General features: G+C 50.7%; 9 protein-coding genes across 9 annotated transcripts; 3 read left to right on the top strand and 6 right to left on the bottom strand.

The window, feature by feature from the left end:
* Window positions 1-174: 174 nt before the first annotated feature.
* On the bottom strand, window positions 175-1,259 carry N7532_001819 (aldo/keto reductase family protein; the record flags this gene model as incomplete). The annotated part of the gene is made up of 2 exons (XM_056614313.1): window positions 175-1,124; window positions 1,202-1,259. 2 exons carry the CDS (start codon window positions 1,257-1,259, stop codon window positions 175-177), a joined length of 1,008 nt encoding a protein of 335 aa, XP_056479354.1.
* Window positions 1,260-2,040: 781 nt separating this feature from the next.
* Window positions 2,041-4,605, bottom strand: N7532_001818 (uncharacterized protein; the record flags this gene model as incomplete). Its single annotated transcript, XM_056614312.1, has 3 exons — window positions 2,041-2,859; window positions 2,915-4,482; window positions 4,587-4,605. The coding sequence occupies 3 exons, from the start codon at window positions 4,603-4,605 to the stop codon at window positions 2,041-2,043; spliced, it is 2,406 nt and encodes an 801-aa protein (XP_056479353.1).
* Window positions 4,606-5,010: 405 nt separating this feature from the next.
* Window positions 5,011-6,228, bottom strand: trm10 (tRNA (guanine(9)-N(1))-methyltransferase; the record flags this gene model as incomplete). The annotated part of the gene is made up of 1 exon (XM_056614311.1): window positions 5,011-6,228. The coding sequence occupies one exon, from the start codon at window positions 6,226-6,228 to the stop codon at window positions 5,011-5,013; it is 1,218 nt and encodes a 405-aa protein (XP_056479352.1).
* A 92-nt stretch (window positions 6,229-6,320) lies between these two features.
* On the top strand, window positions 6,321-7,062 carry N7532_001816 (putative NADH-ubiquinone oxidoreductase subunit GRIM-19; the record flags this gene model as incomplete). Its single annotated transcript, XM_056614310.1, has 3 exons — window positions 6,321-6,509; window positions 6,604-6,710; window positions 6,843-7,062. Coding segments are annotated over 3 exons (516 nt in total), but the record flags the coding sequence as incomplete, so codon positions are not given.
* A 521-nt stretch (window positions 7,063-7,583) lies between these two features.
* N7532_001815 (bZIP transcription factor) lies at window positions 7,584-8,261 on the bottom strand (the record flags this gene model as incomplete). Its single annotated transcript, XM_056614309.1, has 1 exon — window positions 7,584-8,261. One exon carries the CDS (start codon window positions 8,259-8,261, stop codon window positions 7,584-7,586), a length of 678 nt encoding a protein of 225 aa, XP_056479350.1.
* Window positions 8,262-9,119: 858 nt separating this feature from the next.
* N7532_001814 (fungal specific transcription factor domain-containing protein) lies at window positions 9,120-11,372 on the top strand (the record flags this gene model as incomplete). Its single annotated transcript, XM_056614308.1, has 5 exons — window positions 9,120-9,323; window positions 9,388-9,604; window positions 9,670-9,701; window positions 9,762-11,037; window positions 11,098-11,372. The coding sequence occupies 5 exons, from the start codon at window positions 9,120-9,122 to the stop codon at window positions 11,370-11,372; spliced, it is 2,004 nt and encodes a 667-aa protein (XP_056479349.1).
* A 319-nt stretch (window positions 11,373-11,691) lies between these two features.
* Window positions 11,692-13,317, top strand: N7532_001813 (putative MFS alpha-glucoside transporter; the record flags this gene model as incomplete). The annotated part of the gene is made up of 2 exons (XM_056614307.1): window positions 11,692-11,856; window positions 11,905-13,317. 2 exons carry the CDS (start codon window positions 11,692-11,694, stop codon window positions 13,315-13,317), a joined length of 1,578 nt encoding a protein of 525 aa, XP_056479348.1.
* Window positions 13,318-14,775: 1,458 nt separating this feature from the next.
* Window positions 14,776-19,083, bottom strand: N7532_001812 (karyopherin MSN5; the record flags this gene model as incomplete). The annotated part of the gene is made up of 10 exons (XM_056614306.1): window positions 14,776-15,213; window positions 15,284-16,127; window positions 16,189-16,331; window positions 16,361-16,643; window positions 16,698-16,801; window positions 16,935-17,159; window positions 17,222-17,454; window positions 17,508-17,976; window positions 18,033-18,221; window positions 18,280-19,083. 10 exons carry the CDS (start codon window positions 19,081-19,083, stop codon window positions 14,776-14,778), a joined length of 3,732 nt encoding a protein of 1,243 aa, XP_056479347.1.
* Window positions 19,084-19,863: 780 nt separating this feature from the next.
* Window positions 19,864-22,274, bottom strand: N7532_001811 (sterylglucosidase 1; the record flags this gene model as incomplete). The annotated part of the gene is made up of 4 exons (XM_056614305.1): window positions 19,864-20,475; window positions 20,528-20,846; window positions 20,900-21,837; window positions 21,891-22,274. 4 exons carry the CDS (start codon window positions 22,272-22,274, stop codon window positions 19,864-19,866), a joined length of 2,253 nt encoding a protein of 750 aa, XP_056479346.1.
* Between the last annotated feature and the right edge of the window lie 307 nt (window positions 22,275-22,581).

The raw sequence follows: 22,581 nt of genomic DNA, 5'->3' as shown, positions 1-22,581 counted from the left end.
TTAAAGGACTCCGCCGGACTCAGGGTACTCGGTTAAGGCGGCATGAACCCGCGGGACAGTGGGGCACCGCCGACGTTTGGATCATCAGCTTCAAATGCCTGGAATTTCATTGACACCTAAAGCTCTATGATACACCCACTCCTCATATTCCCTTTTTCCCTTGGCTGTATATCTCTAGTGCCAATAGTTTGGCGCCACCCCCTTCACCAGAAACCAAGCATTCCCAACCGCCTGAACAACTTCATCTGGGAGGGGTCCCTTTTCCAAGTCTAACAGATTCACCTCGAGGTGCTTCACGCTGCTAGCTCCAACGAGGATGGCATCATTCAAATCTTCCTTAAGCTGAGAGTGGTATTTCAACCATCTCAACGCGACCTCTCCGTCGGTGAAACCATGCTTGGCTGCTGCCGAATGAATAATATCAATCGCATCAAAATAGGCATCATTCCAGTACCGGTTTCGGTGAACTGTGCCCTGAATCATCTTGGGATCGAAACGTGACCCTTTCTCAAACTCAGTCTGCTCTCGCTTATATCGGCCAGTGAGCAGACCACCAGCCAGAGGCTGGAAAGCATAGAGAGAGATGCCATATTTGCGCAAACAAGGGACTAGTTCACTCTCAATGCTGCGCTGAAGAGCATGGTAGACACCCTGATAGACCGATGGCATGACCCATCCGTTTTTATTGCAGATCTCGCAGACCTGAGCAACTTCCCAAGACATATAGTTGCTTAGTCCGAGGCGCTTGAATCGCCCTTCTTCATAGAGCTTGTTGACTTCCCGAAGGGTATCCTCGAAGGGGATCGCTCGATCCGGGGCATGAAGATAGAACATGTCGACGCTGTCACTTTTGAGAGCTGTCAGGCTGTTCAAGAGTCCACGACGGACGTCTTCGGGGCTGTGCGTATATGGATCATCGAAGGCGGCAGCTCCGCCGGCGTTTGGGTAGAGTTTGGTGTCGACAATGAGTCCGCGGTCTTGCAAGAACAAGGATCCCAGGATTTCTTCGCAGGAACCGCCGCCGTAAATTCGGGCGGTGTCGATCTCATTGTAACCATGTTTCTTGAAAGTATCCAAAATCTTCGCCGCCTCCTCTTCGTCGTGAACACGCGCGCCCAGAGTATCTGCATTTGGTCAGCTTTCAGTCCCTTCCAGAATGTACCAGGATGTAGGATATGCTGAATTGGAGCCTTTTGCTTACTTGGTTTACCAAAAGTCATGGCCCCGAAAACAATCTTAAGGTTCTCGTTGTGCGTCATTGCTGCTGGATTGCACTGACTGGGAGGTCCAAAGTAAATGCAAATGAAGTAGGTTGAATCTTTTGTATTCCGAGTTGAATTTTTATCTATGGAATCATTTCTGAATTTATATTCTGAAGTCAATGATACCGATTTTCCCCTGCTGACCGAAGCCACGGCGCCTCAATGCAGGCGCGCTCTAATGCAATTCCTATATCCGTCTAACGCCGGGCCCGCGCCTCCACCAACAACAAAGACCGAACTTAAATTCCGCAGCAACTCTTGTGAATTCTCGCCTTGCATGAACCAAACGTGGCTGAAAAAAAATATTGGTTTATGTCGCTCGATTAAAATTTTTTTTTTTTTTTTTTTTTTTTTTTTTTTTTTTTTTTTGGTCGCTAGTTAATTGGAAAAGCATGTTCGGAAATCAAAAGCGGGACTCGTTCACAGACCACCAAGCCTCTTATATCGGTGGTTCTCCTCAGGTCCAACGTCTACTAGTGCAAAAAAGCAACAACCAGGTCTGTTCTAGATAATTCTCATTCGACTTAGGGTCTGCATAGACTACCTAGTAGCTAGCTATCTTGAGGGGGGGGGTTAACTCAGACCTGCATCTAATTCAAAAATAATAAATTCAGAAAGAGTTGAAGCATCGCCAGCAAGACGAATGTCGAAAGATTTGATCTGGAGATCAACTGAAAAAGGGGGAAAGCAAAAAAAACAACAGGGGGTATGGGTAATGGTACAAAGTCAGGAACGTGAACGAAAGGAAATTTGGGAATGGCGAGAGCCGCCGAAAAGCTTAGTATGGGGAGTTGACAATGTCGTTTCTTCCCAGGTGGCTGAACCTGCCACTACGGCCACGTTTTGGGGTGATAGGGCCGGCAATACTTTCACGAGTGGGCTTCTGGAAGCTGCGTTTGGCAACCATGTTGACCTCATTGGGCAAGGCAACGATCACGTTCTTGTCAGAGCCGTAGCGGAAGTTGTCTGCCATGACGTTCTCTTCGTATCGCTTGATTGTGTAGGGATCCTTACGACCAGCGATAATCTTCTTCAGGCCCCAGGTAATGATGAAAGGACCAGTTGCGGTGATGATTGAAGTTTCCTCGGAGTCAACACCGGTATTGAAGCGAGCAGGAGTGAATGACAGCGGCTGCTTGGTCTCGTGCTGGAATTGTGCCACATGTGCCGGCTGCAGACCAAGGCGACGGGGCTGGGGCTTCGCGTCCTTGGCAAACGACTTCTCGAAGCCGAGCTTGCCTTCGTTCTTGCCATCCTTTTGCAACGAGTCAATCAGAAGGAGGTAAGTACGGCAGGTCGCAAGGACCCAGCGACCGTCAGCAGACACATCAAGACCGATGATTGGCTCTCCGAGAGCTGGGATGTGGGTCTTTGCGTTGATACCCAAGCGGTCAAACATGCGAATGTCACCTTTGTTGGAGGCAACAGCCAGATATCCCTTCTCGGTAGTAGCCATAGCGGAAAAGTCGTTCTTGCTAGCATATTGTTTCAGATCGGTATCAACGAGCTTGTTTCCTGAAACACGAGGATCAATGCGGTACAAGGCATTCTTGGATGCGCCAACGAAGGGTTGAGCAGAAGTCATCTGGGAGAATTTCTGCGAACTTTTAGCAAACAAATGTTACGACAGTTTGTAATTGGGGCGGACTCACGTTCTCAGGGGCAAAGGTCTCGACTGGAATATCATCGTGAACCTTCCACTCATCGACAACCTTGCCATACTCCAGATCCATCTTGAACAGAGAATTGGGGTCATCGCTATTTTGAAGAATCATGTTGCGATCCTCTGCATGCAGCATAACCTTCTTTGGGCTGAAAAGCTTGCCATTTGGTGTTTCCACTTTAGAGATGTTGGTCGAGAACTCAAGGTTGTTGTTGGGGGTGTGCTTGAAAACACCGATCTTGGAACCACGAACAACGAACGAGCGATCATGCTTGTAGCCAACAGCCAGTTGAGAGTTAACATTGCCATCCTGATCGCGAGTGACAACGTCGTCTTCCTCCTCGTCGCTATCATAGTGCTCGCTACGTTGACCGTCGTCTTGGTCGGTTTCTTCCTCCTCTTCCTCTTCCTCCTCTTCTTCCTGCTCAGGCTGGTCGTCGGCATCTTCCATAGTGAGGTCTTGGAAAGCGTCCAGCACATATTCTCGATCATTCTCCTTGACCTTGGTCCACTTCATCTCGTTAAGCTGCTCCCACAGAGCCTGCATCAGACCTTCTTGGAAGCGCTCTTCCGAAGTCTGGTCCTTGAAACGAAGAAGCCATGAGTAGGCCGATCCGTCTTCAGCGTAGTGGTTGAAGATAAATGAAAGATATTCGAAGTTGAAGACAGGGTTGATATCTCCGACAACAGCCTGGCCGAGCCATTCCTTTTCGTTGCCGGTGATCTGGAGCCAGTATTGCCAGTTCCCAATTTCGGACACGGTCGCAATGACTTCGGAATCCTGCAACACGAACGTTCCGGTCGGGAAATCGAAAAGGTGAAGCTCAGCCCGTTCCTTGGTCAGAATTTCCTTGGACTCTGGCCGGGCTGCAGAGGGTGGAGCTACAGTAGGTTCCTCATCTTCGGCAGCAGCCTTCATGTGGCCCTTAGATTGGGCATACCTCACGTCTTGCGCCATCGCCGCGGCAGAATCGCCAGAGGTCAGGGACTGAGCACGCGACTTGGATGTGGGCGAAGCGACAGGGCTCGCAGACGGGATGGGCTCTTCTTCCTCGTAGGAAAACTGCTGGAGTTCCTCCTCGGTGGCTTTCTGCGCGGTGCGACGGAATTTCCGCTCGTACTGGCACTGCAGGGCAGCAAGCTCAAAGGTGGCGACTTTGTCGGAAGGCACCGAAGAGTCGCAAATGAACTCGAAGAGATCACCCTCGTCACCACTCAGGTCATCCCAGGCGAGAATCTTCACACCACCCTCGCGAACCTCGGAGCGGAAGTGCAGAGACTGGTCGAGCAGGAAAACCTTCTCGTCTTTGTCCAGCCCGTCCGCGGCTCCCTGCTCATCCTCATCGTCTGCGAGGTCCTCCTCGCCTTCCTCGTAGGCTCTCTGGATTACCAGCTGGTATTGAAATTCCTGGCCAGTTCGTCGGATCGTCGCCGCCGCGTCTTTGAAGATGAGCTCCGAATAGCCCTTGGGGGAGAGGGGTCGGACCAAGTACAGCTGGCCCTGAGGAATCTCGATGATAGACTCTTTCGAGGTATCACCGAAAAGAAATTTGCCCACTATAAATTTTGCACGAAAAACATTAGCAAATTTGTATACTCAGTGGCGAGATGTGGTGGTCGGTATGGAGGGGTTAGGCGGGGCATGGAGCGTGTTTGCTTACCGTTGCGGAGCATAAACATGGTTGCGAGGGGCAGCTGCCAGGCGAAAGGGAAGAAGGATTGAAGTCGCGACTGCGGAAAGAGGGGGTGGGGAGAAGGGGAATAGAAGGAGAGTAACAAAGGAAGGCGGAGAGTGAAAAGGGCAACAGCGAGGGGTGCTTTTCCTGCCGTTTGTCAAAGGGAAAAGCGAAATGTGAAAATAAAGGGAGATAAAGTGCATCACAAGAAAATCGCCTCCGTCATTGACTGTGGCGTTTGTGGCACTGTGGCGCTTTCAACCAGGATGATTAAGTAAGAGGCTTCAGCTTCAGGTCACCTGTCCAATGAAGGCAGGCCGAGAACTATACCCTAGGGTATGAGCATCGTGACAATGGGACTGTATATGTCAATTGTGAAGCGCTATATCCATAGTCTTTGCTGGTAGTTTCATGGCTCATGCTCGGCATCGTCTCCTTCGTTCTCGTCTGCGACTACCTCCAAAGCAGCCACATCTGCATCCCCATCTTCATCCTCCTCTGCAATCGCATCCTCTCCGCCGTCATTACCACCAGTCTTTTCTTTCAGCTGTCCTCCTTTTCTTTGCGGTAGGATTCTCATGAAAGCCTCGCCCCAGTCGCCTAGTTGAAGCCAGTTCAACATAATATCCACAACATGATTGGTAGTCAGCACCGAGCGCGATGCCATTTTAATATAATCTCCGATAGGCAGCTTAGCAGTTTTGATGCCCTTCTCGACGGCTGCCTTGTAGCAGACTGCCTTGTGCCTATTTTTGTCGACTAATCCGCCAATGATATAAGTATTGTATGGTTTCAGCTCGGTCAACGTGTTCTCGCTGTCGCTGCTAAGGTAGATAACCTCCCCATCTTCTGGCTTCGCATCCGTACAATCGGCGAAGGGGCCAACAAATTTGCCGCCTTGTGGAGATGCCATTTGTGCCTTCGCAAGCTCCGCTGCTTCAACAAAGTCTTCTTGTATGATTGTGATGTTCTTCCAATTCTTGTGGGCAGCCAACACAGTGTCGAAGCGTTCCTTCAGTAGCTTATCGAAGGACGAGAACATCAAGTTAGCGCGCCAGGGCGCACGCGTGTTCTCGGAGTATGACCGCGTCAGTTGAGAGGCCAAGGAGATTCGCTCCTTGTCGGTCATTAGGTCGTCATAGCCACAGTCAATGACAATTGAAAGGGGAAGCGGCGTGGATCGTTTCGCCTTGGCTCTGGTTCCCTCCCACCTCTTGCGCAGCTCTTTTACGGCTTCCTCGCCGCCCGTTTCTCGGGCCTCTTGCACCATGATGTTCCGACGCTCCTTCTTTTTGGCCGCCATTTCTTTCCGCTTGTCTTTGCGTGACTCGCGGTCCTCTGCCCACTTCTGTCGTCGAAGGAGCTTCTTGAGCTGATTCTTTGACATTTGTGGGGCGCCATCCTCAGTATGAGGCTTCACAGTAGATTCACTTGTCTCGGTCAGGCGGTCGTCTGCGTTTCCCAGAGTCTCGAAGTGGGTGTTGCTGGCGCCGACTGCGCCCGTTTGCGCCCGGTCATCATCGACGTGCACGGCGCCAGTCATGGCGGGGCCGAGTTCTCGGTCTGTTGCCTCGTCGTTGTCGTCGGCAAGCTTCGGCAGTTTTCGAGGTCGCTCGTCCTCCGACATTGTCTCGCCCACGAAAGTTTCGATTGCAAGGGAAAGGCTCAAGCAGGCGGGTAGCTGCTAATGTAGATGATTCCCGACACGAAAAAAGCCCACCTGCCGTCCGCGCTCCAATCACATCCCTCGCAGCGGCCATTACTGTACACCGGCACGTGACCTTCCATCACTCGACTTCTCCCGGCAACTCCTCGCTGCGGCTTTACCATTCACTTCAAAAGCCCATTACCGCCACCATGCCTCAGGATATGCCCCCGGCGGGCGGCTACGCCCCCGTCCAGTACAAGGTAGCTCTCACAGCGGGTTTGGCCACGGCCCAGCCCCCACAAGCGACGGAATCGCACAACAGCAATGGCTAATACTCTCACGTCTGATCTCCAGCGGAACCTCCCCTCCCGTGGCTACCAGGCCTACCTTTACATGGCCGGTATGCACCTGATCATGATCTGGGGTACCTACAAGTATATGCAAGGAACCCGCGAGCAACGGTACGTTTCGCGCGACGGCAGTGCTCCCTTCCTCCGAACAACCCGAGACCCTGCCATTGAACCCTTGAAATCGGCCCGCGCAGCGCAGAATTGAGAATGGAAGAATAACATGATACCTTTTTTCTACCATAGTGAGCTTGCTCGCGAGAAGATGTGGGCTCGCATGCACCTCACCCCTCTCCTCCAGGCCGAGGAGGACCGTGACCAGGTCCGTCGTCATTTTGCTGCTCAGGCCCGCGAGAAGGAGCTCCTCGGCAGCGAGTCCAAGATCTACAACTCCGACCGGTATGCACTCCATGATCTAGCATCAATCTCCCCTCCCGGGCTTTTTTCGTTGCTAACACCCGGTCTCTGTACAGCTTCGTCCCCACTACCATCACCTATACCCCGGAGATCACTCCGTCCGGCAAGCCCTGGTACAAGTTCTGGTAAATCGCCAACCGGATGCTTGGTTGAGCGTGATACCGATATGTATTAGTCGATTCCCTACTTTGCATACAGAGCAATGGAGTCAAGCATGTCATTGCGAAATGGTTGACTGAATAAGAAAGCTCCTGGGGAGAGTGGGTGGGAGCTGTGCTTCGATATGAACGAGCAAAACTTGTAGATATTACATTCAAAGAAGGGTTTAGTTTGGACTTGCAATCAATTGATGTTATCTGTTTCAATCATCATTCCATGTCAATTTCATCGCATGTTGTTACGGCCATCCCATCTTCACTTAACTACATCACAGGCACCGTTCATAAATGTTACTCAGACTCCATTTGACTCTGAAACACAGGTCTTTCCATATTGCTCCGCTGTGTGGTATCTAAATATACATTGAAAATTCGTTCATTCGCTCAAGAGCCGATGCCGCGCAGCAATCGTTTATACGCCAACTTTCTGGTCAAGCATTTGCCTCAATGCCATGACCTCTCCCTCTGACTTCGCCGCCCTCAATCGCAGCAAATCTCGTTCCTTTTTCATTTCTTCCAACTGAGCTTCAAGTTCCGATACTTGATCCAATTTTTTCTGTCGTAGCCTGCGAGCAGCCAGCTTGTTTTTCCGTCGCTTCTCCGCAAGCCGCTCTTCATCAGAGTCCTGGGAAGAAGAGCTATCGCTACCAACTGTAGTTTGACGTTGCGAGCGATCTCTTTGCGTCTTGGTTCGCGTACTGCGAGGCAATTCAGACTGTCTGGATGTTGAGGTTTGCGACTGAAATTGCTCGGGCATTGCCAGTTGACGAGGGGAGGCAGAAGATGATGGGTGATAGTAGCTCATCTCGAGAGGAAAGAGGCCGTTTCGCAGGGCTAGATCCTTCTGGCTGGTCATTGAGAGACTTCGGTCGTTGGGTTCAATTGTGGGCATAAGCGTATCAAGAGAGACATCGACATTGGCGAATGTGTTGAATGTGCCATTATCGGCCACAGTGGAGTTGATCAAAGGGCTGCTGGTAGAAGAGAAATTTGAATTGAAATCGCATGTCGATGTAGTGTTGTAGAGCTCGTCCTGGGGAATGAAATCGCCATTCACCCAGACTTGTGGTGATTCAAGGAGTTCAGACATCTCTGGAATACCTGTCCAGCTAAAGGTTGGGTCTGCCGGAGAATTTGATAAAGTATTGTTCGCAGACAAGGTCCAGTTCCAGCAGACTTGTTGCTTGCTTTGTTTCTGTATCGCTGCTCTTGTTTCGTGCGGTGGCTGTGAAGATGCAGTCATAGCCGTCGCCGCAAGGTATATACTTTGCTGGGTGATGGTGTTATCCAGGTGGCTGTGCAAGTATCACTTTTGTTGCCTGACACTTAAGATGGGAATAAGCTGAAAGTGATAGGATCCCGCCATGCGTTAAATAGACGGACGCACCATGCTTTCAAAGTATGTCCGATGGACATTTCGTGGCCTGCTCTTTCGACCGCGCCTCCCAAAATACCTCCAGCTGGAACCCGTAGAGCAAACCCGACGCTAGTCCCATATATGTCCGGCGCTAGTGCCAAATCCAGTATGGCGCATCTGGAACATTGTGACACCACGTGATCTCATTGCGATCCCCGCGTCCACACGGACTTAATTGGCAGGCATTCAATCACCATGGACGCGGGAGTCAATCCCAGGGCCGGCCCTGAGGTGCCGGCAAAAAAAAGAAAGCCGAGGCCGAAGCTGTCGTGTGTACTCTGCCGACAGAAAAAGTCCGTACGCCCCCACATGCGTTCTCCCAAACAACAACTATGTCCCATCAGGACTTGACGGGGGCGAATGGGGGTGAAGTGCCGATCTAACTGCTCACACAGGCTGAAGTGTAATCGGCAGCATCCATGCGACAATTGCATAAAGCATAATAGAGTGTATATGTGTCACTATTCGGGTCCCCAGTGGATGACCAAGAGGCATTCGCAAGGCATTCAAGACCATCTGCGCCAGCTAGAGATGCAGATTGGTCAACTATCTGCCACTCATGTGCAACCGCAGCAGCAACCAGTGGCACCATGGGAGCTTTTGACGGCACCTCAGCCTCAGGCCGAAAACGAGATGCCATCTGAGACGGGGACAGACTTTCTCGGAACTATGCAGGTCAATCAAGATGGGACACGATATGTCAATCCAACCCATTGGCAAGCGGTCTTGAGCGAGGTGAGTTGATGATGATCACCTAGGGAACAATCGGTCGCGGACCTTTGACTAACGGCAAGACCAGCTCGCGGAAGTGAAAGAATACCTCCAGTTGACCGAGGACACGTCGCCAGAAGAGGAAGATGACGAGATTTCCTCTATGCCCGACATTTCCGGACCGGTCCTGCTGTTCGGAAATGCAATTTCCACATCCAAGGATGATCTGCTCTCTGCACTTCCCACCAGACCCGTTGCAGACCGAATAGTTTCTTCCTATTTAAACTCGAAAGAGTCTACATTAGGTATGATCACCAACCTGACGATACTTCATATTGAAGTCGGAAAGGGAACGCTAATAGTCATCAAGTTATCACGCACATCCCTACATTTACAAAAGAAGTGAGTCGACGCCCCGGTACAAGCTTCAATTAAAGGTCCATTAAAGCCTAACCCCTTTAGTACGCCGCGTTCTGGAAGAATCCTGAAGGAGCCTCAATCGGATGGCTAGCATATCTCTTTAGCATCCTTTGCGCAGGTACAGGTCTGCAGCTCTTCTCCACATCTGGTCGAGCCGATGGAGATCTCGCAGAAACATTTGCAGAGTACCACAGGATAGCGTCACAATGCCTGACAATATCAAACTATACATCGCCTGGTCGGTACAAAATGGAGGCGGTGGGGTTAAGCGTCGCCATGGAGATCCTGAGAAGCACCGACAACCATGTTGGCCCCTCCATTTTACTTGGATTGGCAACTCGACTTGCCATGCATAGCGGCTACCATCGAGACTCCAAATACTACCGCGAGATATCAGTGTTTGATGGCGAGATGCGTCGTCGCGTCTGGATGTATCTTCGCCTGCTCGATCATTACATCTCTCTCCAGGCAGGTCTATCACCGACAACAGCACAGACACAATCCGACACAGAGGAGCCCCGAAATCTGATGGACGAAGATCTGGATCCGTCAATGACAGTCCTGCCGCCTTCCAGGCCACCAACAGAGAGAACGCCCATCCTATTTCCGGTTGTGTTGAACCGAATCATGTTTGTCGACGCCGAAATTATGCGGAGAGTCTGCTCGGTCAAGGGAGTTCTTTACCAGGAAGTCATACAGCTGGATGCAAAATTGAAAGAACTCCGTACAGGGATTCCCCCGCCCCTCAAGTTTCGCACATTGAGCGAATCCATCGCCGATTCTCCGAACACGATCATGGACCGCTACAATATCGACCTCATGTACCAGAAGGCGCGTTGTGACCTTCATCGACGATACTTGGCACAACATCGCATGGACTCAACCTACGCGTATTCCAGAAAAGAATGCTTAGACGCTGCGAGAACCGTGCTTCAGCATCAGTCGGACATATTCGAAGCGAGTTCCATAGGAGCGCAGCTGGGATATACCTCGTTTTTCTTCTCGCCGATTGTGGCTGTTCATTTCCGATCCGCTGCGATGGTCGTCTCATTGGAAATCTCATGCCAGTCTCGCTATGACTTGAGGCAACAACTGTCTCCTGGTGATAGGCAAACGATTCTTATGGAGCGACAAAAGCTCTCACAAGAGATCGAGAGGGCTTATAACATCTGGAGCCAGCTACGTCATCAATCTAAAGAAGCCTCGAAAACAGCTGAGGCTCTGAAAATCATGCTTAAAGTCACAAATACCCACCTGCAACATGGCGAGACGCCGGAGCAGATACAAACCACCAGTCCCAATCTGCAACATCAAGGTGGTAAGTATTGTTCCTAGAACTCAAGTACACCTTCGAATCCTTGCTGAAATATATCCCTAGTCCTCGAAGTCCCTACAATTTCCGCGGCACCGTCGTTGCAGGGGGCACAACTGAGCAGTCAAAATGAATACAGTCCCTTGGATGTGGACTTGATGGACGCTTCGTTCTATCTCGGCCAAGACGCAACTTCGCAGCCCACGGAGAAGTTCTTCGCCAGATCAGCAGGAATCGTGGACTTCTACGATCGGTATTGGGATAATCTCATGCTGCTAGGAGACGAGCAGCCGCCAGCCAACATTCAGCAACAACTTTTCCCTGATGGAAGCTTTCCCTAGCGATCATGCCAACAAATGGGGGCTCCGAAACACCTTCACAGACAAGAACATCTGTGTCTGGACGAGATCATATATATCAAATGTCATATTTTAGCGATCAGCCATGCACTAACCGGGCTCCAAGGTCCTCATTCCATCGTCCACTCCGCTGCATGTCTTCGTCGGCACTCTCCGCCATTCAGCATGGTCCCCACCAGCAGCGATAATGAATAATTCGTCCGTTGTAATTGGAACCCACCGCCAAGCTCTTGGCATCAAGATAAATGCATCGTCCTTTTTGAATTTCAGTTGCGATGTTATTTCGATATGAACAATGACAATGGTGTCGGAGAAGCATGTGACTGTGGTCCAGCATATCCCGGCCGATGCGTCTGAAGAGGCCGAACTGTCATACCAGTTCACCAAGGAGGAACATGTCCTCGGATGGTGGGATGCAATGCGTCTGCATTACCCCGCCATTGGTTGGGGGATTCTGATGAACCTGGTCAGTCAGGCCCCTAACAACTCGTTGACAATTTTCTCACGATTTTAGGCAACGATTCTCAAGGGTATTGATGGAGGCATCGTGCGCAGCCTAGTCGGCCTTCCCATCTTCAAGGAGATTTACGGCTATAACCACAATGGAAAATACATTATTGCTGCGCAGTGGCTTTCAGCATTCAATTACGCGAATCTCCTGGGTGCCATCATCGGTGCTCTTTTGTCAGGGATTGCTTATGAACGGTTTGGGCCTCGGTGGATGACTGCCGGTTGCTGCGTTCTGTCGATCGCATTCATCTTCGTACAATTTTTCAGCCACACACCGGCCCAGTTGTTTGTCGGCGAGCTGATGAACGGCTGTATTATTGCCTTCTACCCCATCTGTGCATCGGCATATGTCGGCGAAGTCACTCCATTGGTCTTGCGCGGTTTCGCTGCCACAATCACCAACCTTGCTTTCTCTATTGGTTCTCTCATCGCGTCCGGTATTCTCAAGGGCACCGAGTCTATGGATAGCAAGTGGTCATACAAGATCCCGATCGCCACTCAATGGGCTTTACCATGTGTCATGCTGGTCTTGGTACCACTGTGTCCCGAACCACCCTATTGGCTGTGCCGCAAAGGCCGCTATGAAGACGCGAGGACATCGCTACGTCGGCTTGGAACACCTTCGGTGGATGTGTCAAAGAAGCTTGCGCATATAAGGGAGACCCTTCGGTTGGAGGAAAGTCACCGGGGCGAAAAGCTTGGATACCTCGACTGTTTCCGGGGAGCTAATTTCCGCCGCCTGCTCATCTGTGTCATGGCATACGATATGCAAGCCTTCGTTGGTAACGTGTTCTTTCTCAGCTATGCCGTGCATTTCATGGAGCTGGCGGGCTTGAACTCCTCAGATGCATTTTCTATGAACATCGGTCTCACGGCACTCGGCTTGCTGGGGACATGCATCTCGTGGTTCCTGCTTTCGTTCGTCGGCCGGAGAACCATGTACCTCTATGGGTGCTCGATGTTGGCCGTTTTACAACTGCTAATCGGGGCGGTCGATCTCGCTCCGCGACAGAAATCAGCCACATGGGTACAATGCGGACTAATGTTAGCCTGCACATTCGTGTATGACCTCAGCCTGGGCCCGTTTTGCTATGTGTTGCTAGCGGAAGTTTCGTCGGCGAAGCTCCGAGGATTCACGATCGCATTGTCCACCGTGACCTGCTTTGTCTGGTCTATTGTTTTTGCTGTGGTGATTCCATATGCAATGAATGAAGATCAAGGAAACTGGCGCGGTAAGATCGGATTTGTATTTTCTGGTCTGGCCATGCTCTGTGCGATGTATTGTTTCTGGTTCATGCCCGAGACTAAGGGACGGACGTTTGAGGAGCTGGATATTCTGTTTGAACGCAAGGTGCCAAGTCGCAAGTTCAAATATTTCAAGGTCAACATTGATGTCAGCGGGAGGCGCTTAGAATGATTGCTCCTGGGAATTACCGAGCGAAGCAGTGATGAATTTGAGAATTTTCTAGAAATTACAGCATGGGAATTTGAGACCATTGAGGTAAATTTTCGGGAGCTTTCAATGAGACACCGTGTCCCCATGCCGCATTCGACTATGCTGCTTACTGAACGCATGACAGGCCAATTTTCCGCTCTGGAAAAGGTCTTTTGGTATTGTGGATTTCTTGTCGTTTTGCAGGAATGTTTTCAGACCGAGGCTTCAACCTATAAAGCCACACGGAGTGCTGAATCTCTTCTAAAAGACGAGATTGGGCAGGGTACTGTGCGATGAATTTTCTTTCCTTGCGACATGTTGTATCTGCGGAAACATCACAAGACAGAATCGCAAGCATCAAGCCAATCTCGATATTAAACGGCTGTGTCACACGGGATGGCTCCCAGGATTTCGCCTGTTAGCGCAGGTTTTCACAACAGACTGATGGAGGATGCAAACAAATTCTAGCGAGCCCTGGACCCGTTCGATACCACCAGAGATTGTATTGAACATTCTCGAATTGCTAAATAGACCTGGTTTAACGTCTCTCGCGCAGGGCTCCAGGATCGTCAAAAATTGGTATTGTTCCCGAGCAACGAGCCTCGGAAAGGATCTTGAAATTGCGAATTGTTTCTTCGCCGTGTCCGTGAGGTGTTGCGGGAATCGTGATGGAATTGAAGCCAGTGGGGTCGTCTGCTCCTGCTGTCTTGCTTGAAAATGTCGGAAGTGCATTGTTCTCGATCTTCTACCCTTGAACAATGACAAATGCGTCGGTTTGAGACTGCCTTAGCGAGATACTCTCAGTGGCTTGGCATTCCCCTAGTCTCTGGTAAAGAGTGCCCCCGGGTATGGCGTCGAGATCCCAGCGGCAACATAATGCTGTTGCGATCCCGGAATGCCATGTTCATATGAATTGGAGCTGAAATCAGGAGAGCCGGTCACAAAATTGTATTTCCGGGGGAACACTGAGGCATTTTGATCACTAGCATATTGTGACGTAACGACAACACAGTCAAAGACTCATTTTCCGAATGAGTCCAAGTAAGCTTGTGATGGCTTGCCAGATTATTGAGTTCTGTTTGTTTTTTGACATTTTCATACGTTCCGCCGTACAGAACTGTATGGAATGACAACCCCATGAGCGCCGCCGCCAAGGGTAGTCTATAAGCCTAACAGTTAACAGTAAAACCTGAAGAGCTAATATGAATAGAAAAGAGGTAGGAAAACAAGAAAAAGAAAGGAAATTTAGATTTACGCTCGAGATGCATTGAATTATGAGAAGGCCACCACAGGGGAAGGTGAATTTTCGATAATTTGCTACCTTTGGGGGGATCATGATGTGGGTAACATGCATCCGCGTGGATTTTGAAAAATTAGTTGGAAAAATCGATCGCTGATGGGGTTATTGAACAGATGTGAAGTTTCGGGGCTTTGAATGAATCAACCAAACATGTCGGCGACCCCAGACAGATCTGGGCCATCATTGATATCGACACGGTGATTCTCGTTCTCAGTTTCCATCGGCAACGCCCGGTACTTCTCTTGGAGGGCCGTGAGAAACTTGCGTCGTTCCTCGCGAGACTTCATGATTTTGCCTTGTTCGGTGATGCTAATACCACGAAGAGGTTCCAGGAGATCAAGGACCAGAGCGCGTTGCTGACGAGGAGCAGAAGAACGTCGTAGAGCGTCTTCAGTTTGGGCGACCTGAGATTCTGAGATGCCGGGCAGACTCAGGAGAACGGACCGAGGTGTTTCACTGGCGTATCCGTAAAGCACCCAGATAGACGCAATAAGCTGGGCCAGGTCTTTCTGCATATCGACGAAGTAGGGCTCATGGACTGATGTGATGCCCGCCTTCAGGACCTCTGTGCAGATGAACTCGCGGATAGTAACAGTGGTAGGGCTATTGTTGGGGGGAGCAAAGTCGGGGGAGGATTGATCGAATGACACGGGTGATTATGCTGCAGCATCGTGTGTCGCGCATGCTGAGTGCATGCGTACAAAAGAGCATGACTGGTTCGAAGATTTCGGGGGACGAAAGAACGAAATTTCGAATCGAGTCGTCAGGCGAGGGCATCGATTGAGGTGTGTTAGGCTCAGCCTCGTTCCTGTATGGATCTTGGGCAAAAAGGTACGTTAGACTTGGATACATTTTTAGACTTGGATATTCTCGGTGGCGAGATGCGCATTCCTCACCTCCTCTTTGGGGATCGAGCAAACTGGCGGCCATGAGGACAGCGGAATAGGTCAGTTGGCGTAGTACACTTTCGGATTTCATCTCGTCGGTAAGATCACCATCCGAAATGCCATTCTTTCTCTGCTCAATCAATTGCCATTCGCTGGTAATTTTGCGGTCAATACTTCCGAACAAAGTTGCGAGCATGGGAGGAAGATATTGACCGCGGTACTGCACGGGGCAATCGTCGATCAAGTAGCGGGAGACGTTGAGTAAGACCGAAAATTGGTGAGAGGAAAGATGCTCGGAGTCCTTGAAAAGAGCTTCTGACAGAGGTCCAGGAAGCTCAGCGAAGCCGTAAAAATGATCACGCATTCTGCTCATGCTGTACAGCATGGAATAGCATGATTCGCGGACTCCTCTGATCTTACCGCGGACCGAAGAGGCAAACCCCTCTAAGGTCGCCTTCGATGCCGTGATTCGAGCATAAAAATCGTCACGGCTCCCGCTTGAAATGCCGGCTTGCCAGAATCGGTCAGTCAAAATCCGCTCGACAACAGCCCGCATCTCATTGCTGACGGCCCAGTTGGCGGGATTATGGAAAGCATGCGCGTGGCTGCGAATATTTGAATTAGCACGAAACCAACTTCAACAATGAGAAAGCACTGGCGATGTACCTGACAAGTTGAAGGAGAGTCGGAAGTATCTGGGGGATGAGATCACGCCACATATCACAAGCAATTGGATAGGCAGCGTCGGAAGCCTTCAGCTTATCCACCGAGACTGACATCATGGTTTTCGTGCCCCGCAATGGTAACATCTGTTATACCGGTTAGCAAAGTTTCATACAACCTGGAAAGAAAAAGTCCATGCCTGGAACTTGGTGGTCATTTGTTCTTGGATGACCTTTCCCTCATTGTCCAGAGCAACTTCCGACCAGTCGGCAAAATTTTGAGCTTGCTTTGCCTGCATGTACGAGCCGACGTTCTCGAGCCCAAGCATCTTACAGAATCCGTCAAAAGACGAGCTGGCCTGTCGGAAACTGTCATCTTGCCAAGCCTGGCGAACAGGCTCAAGGAATGCAGCTAGCCGTTGCTGACGCAGATTCGGGTCAACATTGGTCGCGCGTTGCCTACTTCAGATTAGCATAAGATTATTTTCGATGCATAGGGAGAATACACGGTACATGATGATCATCAAGCTGGAAGTCAATTCCATCTGCAGCTTGTCATCCACTTTGTTGACATTCGTGATTTCTTGAATCTTTGGCTCCAGCGAGTCGTAGAAAGTCTAAATGGCGAATTAGTGAGACTGATTTTAAAAGAAGCAAAAGGGGGGATGTGGAGAAGGTAGCAAAAAAAAAAAAAAAAAAAAAAGATGAAGAAAGAAAAGAATAAAGATGTTCGGTAAAAACCGTACGTACCGAGAAATGGTCTGCATAGCGCATGGCTAGACGACGCAGTTCATGGCTAGCGAGACCATGGAGTTCTTTGACAGCCTCTGCATAGGCAGGGTAATCAGGCTGATCGGGAAGCCGTGTCATGAGGATGTGCTCCAGAACCCTGAGGGCAAAGTCAGGCTGCCTATTCAACGCCTTGAAGGAGATGTCCACCAAAAGTTTAACGACTCGCTGTTTCAGAACCGGATCCTGTTGTGAAAATTAGTACTTCTGGGCTTGACAAGATAAGTAGGTATAACGGGGCTACCAACCTCAAAGTTCCTTGTCATCAGACCCTGGGCCCAGATTCCCATGTCGAACACTAGAGACTCATAGATTTCCTGCACCTGCATTGGTGAGTAAAATGAAAAGTCGTCAACAGTTAGGAGGTGACTCACGTCTTGCTGAGCCTCCCACTTGTGGAAGCTCTTGATCACGGCCTCAACTACTGCAAATTGAGCATCGGCTCGCATAATTGAAATGGCAGACTTGTTGAATGTTTGAACTAGGCTTGCGTTAGTAGTTTATTAATCACAAGGGGTTTCATTAAGATCATACTTGTAAAGGGTTCCAGCCCACTGTACAGATTGTTCAGGTTCTCATCGACTTGGTTCAGAATGTCACGGACCGCCTCTGGCCGGATCCTGGTGACGGACTCGATAATGGAAGAGCAGTACCGGCGGTAGTTGCCCACAAACGCATGTCTCTCTGGAAGAGTGTCGATGTCCTCGACCAGAAATTGGACGGTAGGATCATCTGAATCAGCCGGGAGAGATTCCCAGCGTATTAAACGTTGGGTGCAGATGTTCAAAAGGCTAGGCGTGAGCTCCAGGACAAATTCCGACATTGCGATCTTCGTGATAGACAGGAGTTTTGACCAAAGATGCAGAGCAGGAATGGACACAGTCAAACTCTGATGCTGCATGATGTTGACCATGAAATTGAAGAATCGCGGGAGGTCGAGGCGATTCATGGTGTCTTGTAAGAACTGCTTGTCTTCTAAGCACGCGGCGATGTACGATACCATCTAGGAATTGGTTAGTTTGATCAGTTTCATATGATAAGGGAAGACCACCATCTTACCTCGGAGAGCTTCTTGGAAACGAGATACTTGGGCTCGTCGACATCTTCGGGGCTCACAATGGACCACTGGTACAGATTTTGGAGAGTAATCAGATAATCGGGCTCGAAGATGAGACAGACAAGACCATGAGAATCTTCATTTCCCATGTTGTTCCGGCCGTAAAGAGCGTGCAGGGCCTCGACGGCGGCCTAGATGCATGGTGTTAGCCTTGTTCACACTACCAGCAACGGGAAGAGCGTTTCTTACAAGCAAAATTTGCTCATCCTGGCAGGTCAGCGACCTAAATATGCTTGACACGACCTGGGAAGCGGTGACGGCTTGGTACACCGACCATGACAGCGCGCTTCTCAAGGTCTTCAGGGCCTTGAGAGCAGCGGGCTTGGCAACCTGCGAATTCCCCAAATTCTCAACACAATAGATCAAAAATTCGGAGATTCGAACGAGCCAACCCTCTTGCCCGCACCGTAGCATTGTATTGGTCTTCGTGTCGGGGTGGATTTGTTCAACGATCGCAGACGGAGTGAAAATTTCCACGAGCGCGCGGTTCAGCTCAGAGCCACGCAGCGACGAGACTGTATCCTCGCGGAAGAACACGTCCTCGGAGAGTGTCTCCAAAAGAGAAAGCACGAGCTCATTATGGTACACAGTCATACCCCAGAACTTGACCAGCGTCGTGTCCATATCCATCCAATCCAGACCCCAGCTCTTCTTGGCTGCCTCGGCCAACAGCTGGGGGATTTTGTTGCGGAAATAATTCGGGTCCTCGGGGTAAATGTGCTCGGCCAGCTCCAAGATCATGCCTCGAATTGCCGCGATTTGTTCAGAGTCGGTGAGGGAAAGATGGCGCAAGGCATGATCCATAAGAGTGAGACCGAAATATCGCACCACGGGGGCGTTATCGGTACGCGATGCCAGCAAGAATCCATTCCGAGCCGCCCCTGCGTCGTCTTTGAACGACTCAACGAAAGTGAGAGCTTCTTTGCGAAGTTCATTTGTCGACGTTGGACTATGGATGACTTCGAGAGCCCGAATCAGTTCTTCGAGAGACATCTCTGTGGCACGCCGAGTGTGGGAGACGATTGGGAATACACGGTGACGGGGCGGAGGTAGGGAGCGTATCGCGGGCGCGGGCTTTCAGTACGAGAGATGAGACAGAGGACGAGTGTTTGCTGTATCAGGTTGATATTTCGCTTCTCATAATCTCACAGGCGTGGCTAGGAGAGGTGTGTGCTGAATGTTTTGGCCGTTGACCCTGTCCGTAGGAGAAGTTTAGCAGCCGGACACAGCAACAACGGCCATTCGGCGATTCGGTGGTAATCGAATCCGAGTTGAGAACGGAAGGTAGGAGATGAGGATTGAGTCTGATGTTGTGGAGGTCGGGGTTGTTCCAGGATAGTGGTGGGGCAGTTTTGCGCGTGGCGGGTGTGAAGAAACGATGCGGAAAGGAAGCCGGAGACGCAGCACTTCGGAAGTTGGGGGCCTGCGGCGGATCTGGGCTTGGCCGACCGACGAGGCCTTTTCCCAGGACACACCGCTCCCACTGTTTCGTCTTTCTTCACGCGTTTTCTAGCACGAGCAGACGCGAAGCAGCTGGTGCCAATTGGTAGCACTTCCCTACGCCTTTGTTTTGCTCCGTGTTTTTACTTTGTCTCCCTGAGGACTGCCCCTCCATCGTCACCGGTTGTTTATCTTATCTGCTGCATGCTGGACGCGATCCATGGGTCTGTCGGGCCTACAATCGCATTCTACAACAACTTTAGTCGACATTGCACGAGGACCAGAGAGAAGTGAACTAGAAATCTTGGGAAGAGATTAGAAACCAAAAAAAAATCACATCATTACACATTGGCCACGTTGACACTGTTCCAGGTAGGTCACGTCCTCGCCCGAATTGGAATATTCGCCGACTTTGCGCTTGACGCCTTCGATCTTGATGTCCTGTTCTCCTTCCGCATGCCACCAGAGCAAGCGTTGACCCTTGGTAGACTCGTCGATCTCCAACTCCCACTTACCGCCACTTACGGCAACGTCGGTCTGATCTTCGGGGAAGTGGAATTCGGGAAGGTAGATCTCAGTAGGCGCTTCGGTGCTCGTCGCCGCCTCCGCCGTCAAGGACATGGTGAATGTGCAGTTCTGAAGATCAAAGACGTGATGGTCGAGCCTCCCGCTGACATAGATCGGGGATGGTCGAAGATAGGCCTCGGCCGCACGATAGCCCTTGGGGGACTGGGAGAAACTACTGGATATCGAGGGAGACGTCAACGCACGCTTCAGATTGCGTGGCCCGACTTCTGGTTGCTCGCCACTACTATGGCTCTCCGAGTAAGCAGGGGAATTGGGGTCGAGCGAGCGGATTCCGCCACCGCTGGGGAGCTCGTGGTCGTCCCGCGACCAAATCGACAAATCCTCCCCATTCCAAAAATCACCCCATTCATGATTGTTCTGCACTCGCCTTAGTATGCTGCAGTTTTACACTGGGAGAACGTCTGCTTACCTCAGTTTCATACACCCACAGCGTGAACCCATTGGCCGTGCTCCCTTCGAGAGCATAGTGATTGGCATCCATAGCACTGGTCTGACTGCTATAGTCGCCTGTTTTGTAGGCGTTCTTATCGTCCATGTCATACGGAATTCCGATCTCTGTGAAGAGGAGTGGGTGGTTGCCCATGTATTTCAAGCTCTCTTCGCGCAGAAATTTCAGCTGATCACGCAGGCAATTGCGGATCGCAGTCTCCCCAATTTTGACAGCGAAGGCCGGGGCCCAGTACTTGCCTCGAAGAACCCCAATGACGTCGACGTTATAGAGGCGATTCCTGGAATATGTTAGACTCAAGAGGTAGAATCGCAGCGCAAAGTCACAACATACCAGTGCTTGGTCATTAAGGTCAACCCGTCATAGAAATGAACGGCATGCACCATGTTAGGGTCGTCATCAATGGTCCCTTTCAGGTCAGGAGGCACCTCCATCACTGGCGGTTGGCACAGCATGATTGTTTGCGGGCAGACGGCACGGATTGCATCGCGGTACGCTCGGTAGTGGTGCAAGAAATAGGTATTAGTGAAAATCTCATAGTCCAGCTTCTTTCCAGTCTGGGGAACTTTGGAGAAATAGTCCTTCTGAAGAAGAGTATCGCTGGATGGTTCCCACACGCCATGTTGAGCCCAGAGGCACTCTCCGAGCTTCCAACCAGAGTCACGTTTCCAGCCATATCTCGTATCAATATCCGTATCGCCGGCCAGCAGCCACGCTATCTCACCTTCCGGGTCCACAAGTTCCCGACCGGTCTGATAAGGGCCAAAGCTACCGAATCCCCACGTGGTTTCCTCACATGCCCGTCCAGCGGCTGTAAGCATGCCCTGGAAAGCAGTGGGGGACGTTCCAAGCTGAAGCTGTTGCTCAGGTGGAACTATTGAAATATCTTGCAGGCCAATGAGACCCCGGTTGGGTTCATTGAGACTTTCCCAGCCGATGACCACTTCGTTTTCTAGGCCCCCAGCATCATGAATCCTCTGCGCAAGATGTGTGCACGCAGCAATGTAATGACTTTGCAGGTAGTCTTGTATGTTCATGTCATCGATAATGGCCTTGGGAGCAAAATCTCGGCCAGCCCAAAAGAGCGTGAACATTGTTTGGCAGACCATTCGTGTGTAATTTGTACTCCAGATCATCTTGGGGAACTCGGCGGGAATGTCATATGTGTTCTGGACAAGGGCAGCCTCGGTTTTCTTGAAGCCTTTCGGATTAAGACCTGCTGCGTATAGTGTCCACATAGGGGCACCGGAACCCCCGGAGAACCGTGACCACTGCTAACTATCAGCCGATGGAGCCTGCTAATTAGTCGATTTGTACAACCTACCACATCCTGGTGAGGATCCATGAAAATATAAAACCCATACTGCTTCGCTATGCGGAGAACCTCGATCATAAACGTGATCCATTCCTCATCGTAGATGTGGGGCCCCGCATGTTCAATGGCCTCCCACGTGAAGATATATCTGATCGTGTTGTATCCCCACTTGCGAAGTCTTCTGAAATGCGTATGCGCGTCCTCTAGAGAGAAAGGGCGGCCGACGAATGAGACGTCATCGGCTTCGAAGAACTTATCGGGCACGAAGGAGGGAAGATCTGGAGACTTTGGATATTTCGCATCGCCTGCCACGTTGATGCCTCGCATCACTACTTCCCGTTTATGGGAATCGCGAAAGATCCTGCCATCGATGTGGAGGCGCAAGGATGCCATTTCGAAACGATGCTTCGCTGCACCTACTCCAGGAGATAACGCGGAACGGCGTAAGACAAGGCGGGATCTAGGGATACCCAGAGGGAAGAACGGGGCAAAATTGAAGACGATGATTGTTCGGACAAAGCCACTGAAGCAAACCCCAACATTAGCATGGATCGGCTTGACTAGAGCTGACTAGGGACATGATTGCAGCAGCTCTCGCGAATGACCTAGGGAGAACATTCAAGCTGCTTACGCTCGATAATGCCGTTCGCATGAACACCCCACTTCGTCACATACGGGTTTTGGAGCTCGCGGAAGCTTT

The sequence above is a fragment of the Penicillium argentinense genome, assembly GCF_028826775.1.
Source record: "Penicillium argentinense strain IBT 30761 chromosome Unknown utg000002l_segment0_segment0, whole genome shotgun sequence".
Taxonomy (NCBI): Eukaryota; Fungi; Ascomycota; class Eurotiomycetes; order Eurotiales; family Aspergillaceae; genus Penicillium; species Penicillium argentinense.
Note: the sequence above shows the minus strand (reverse complement) of the source record. Positions and strands in the feature narration are given on the sequence as shown.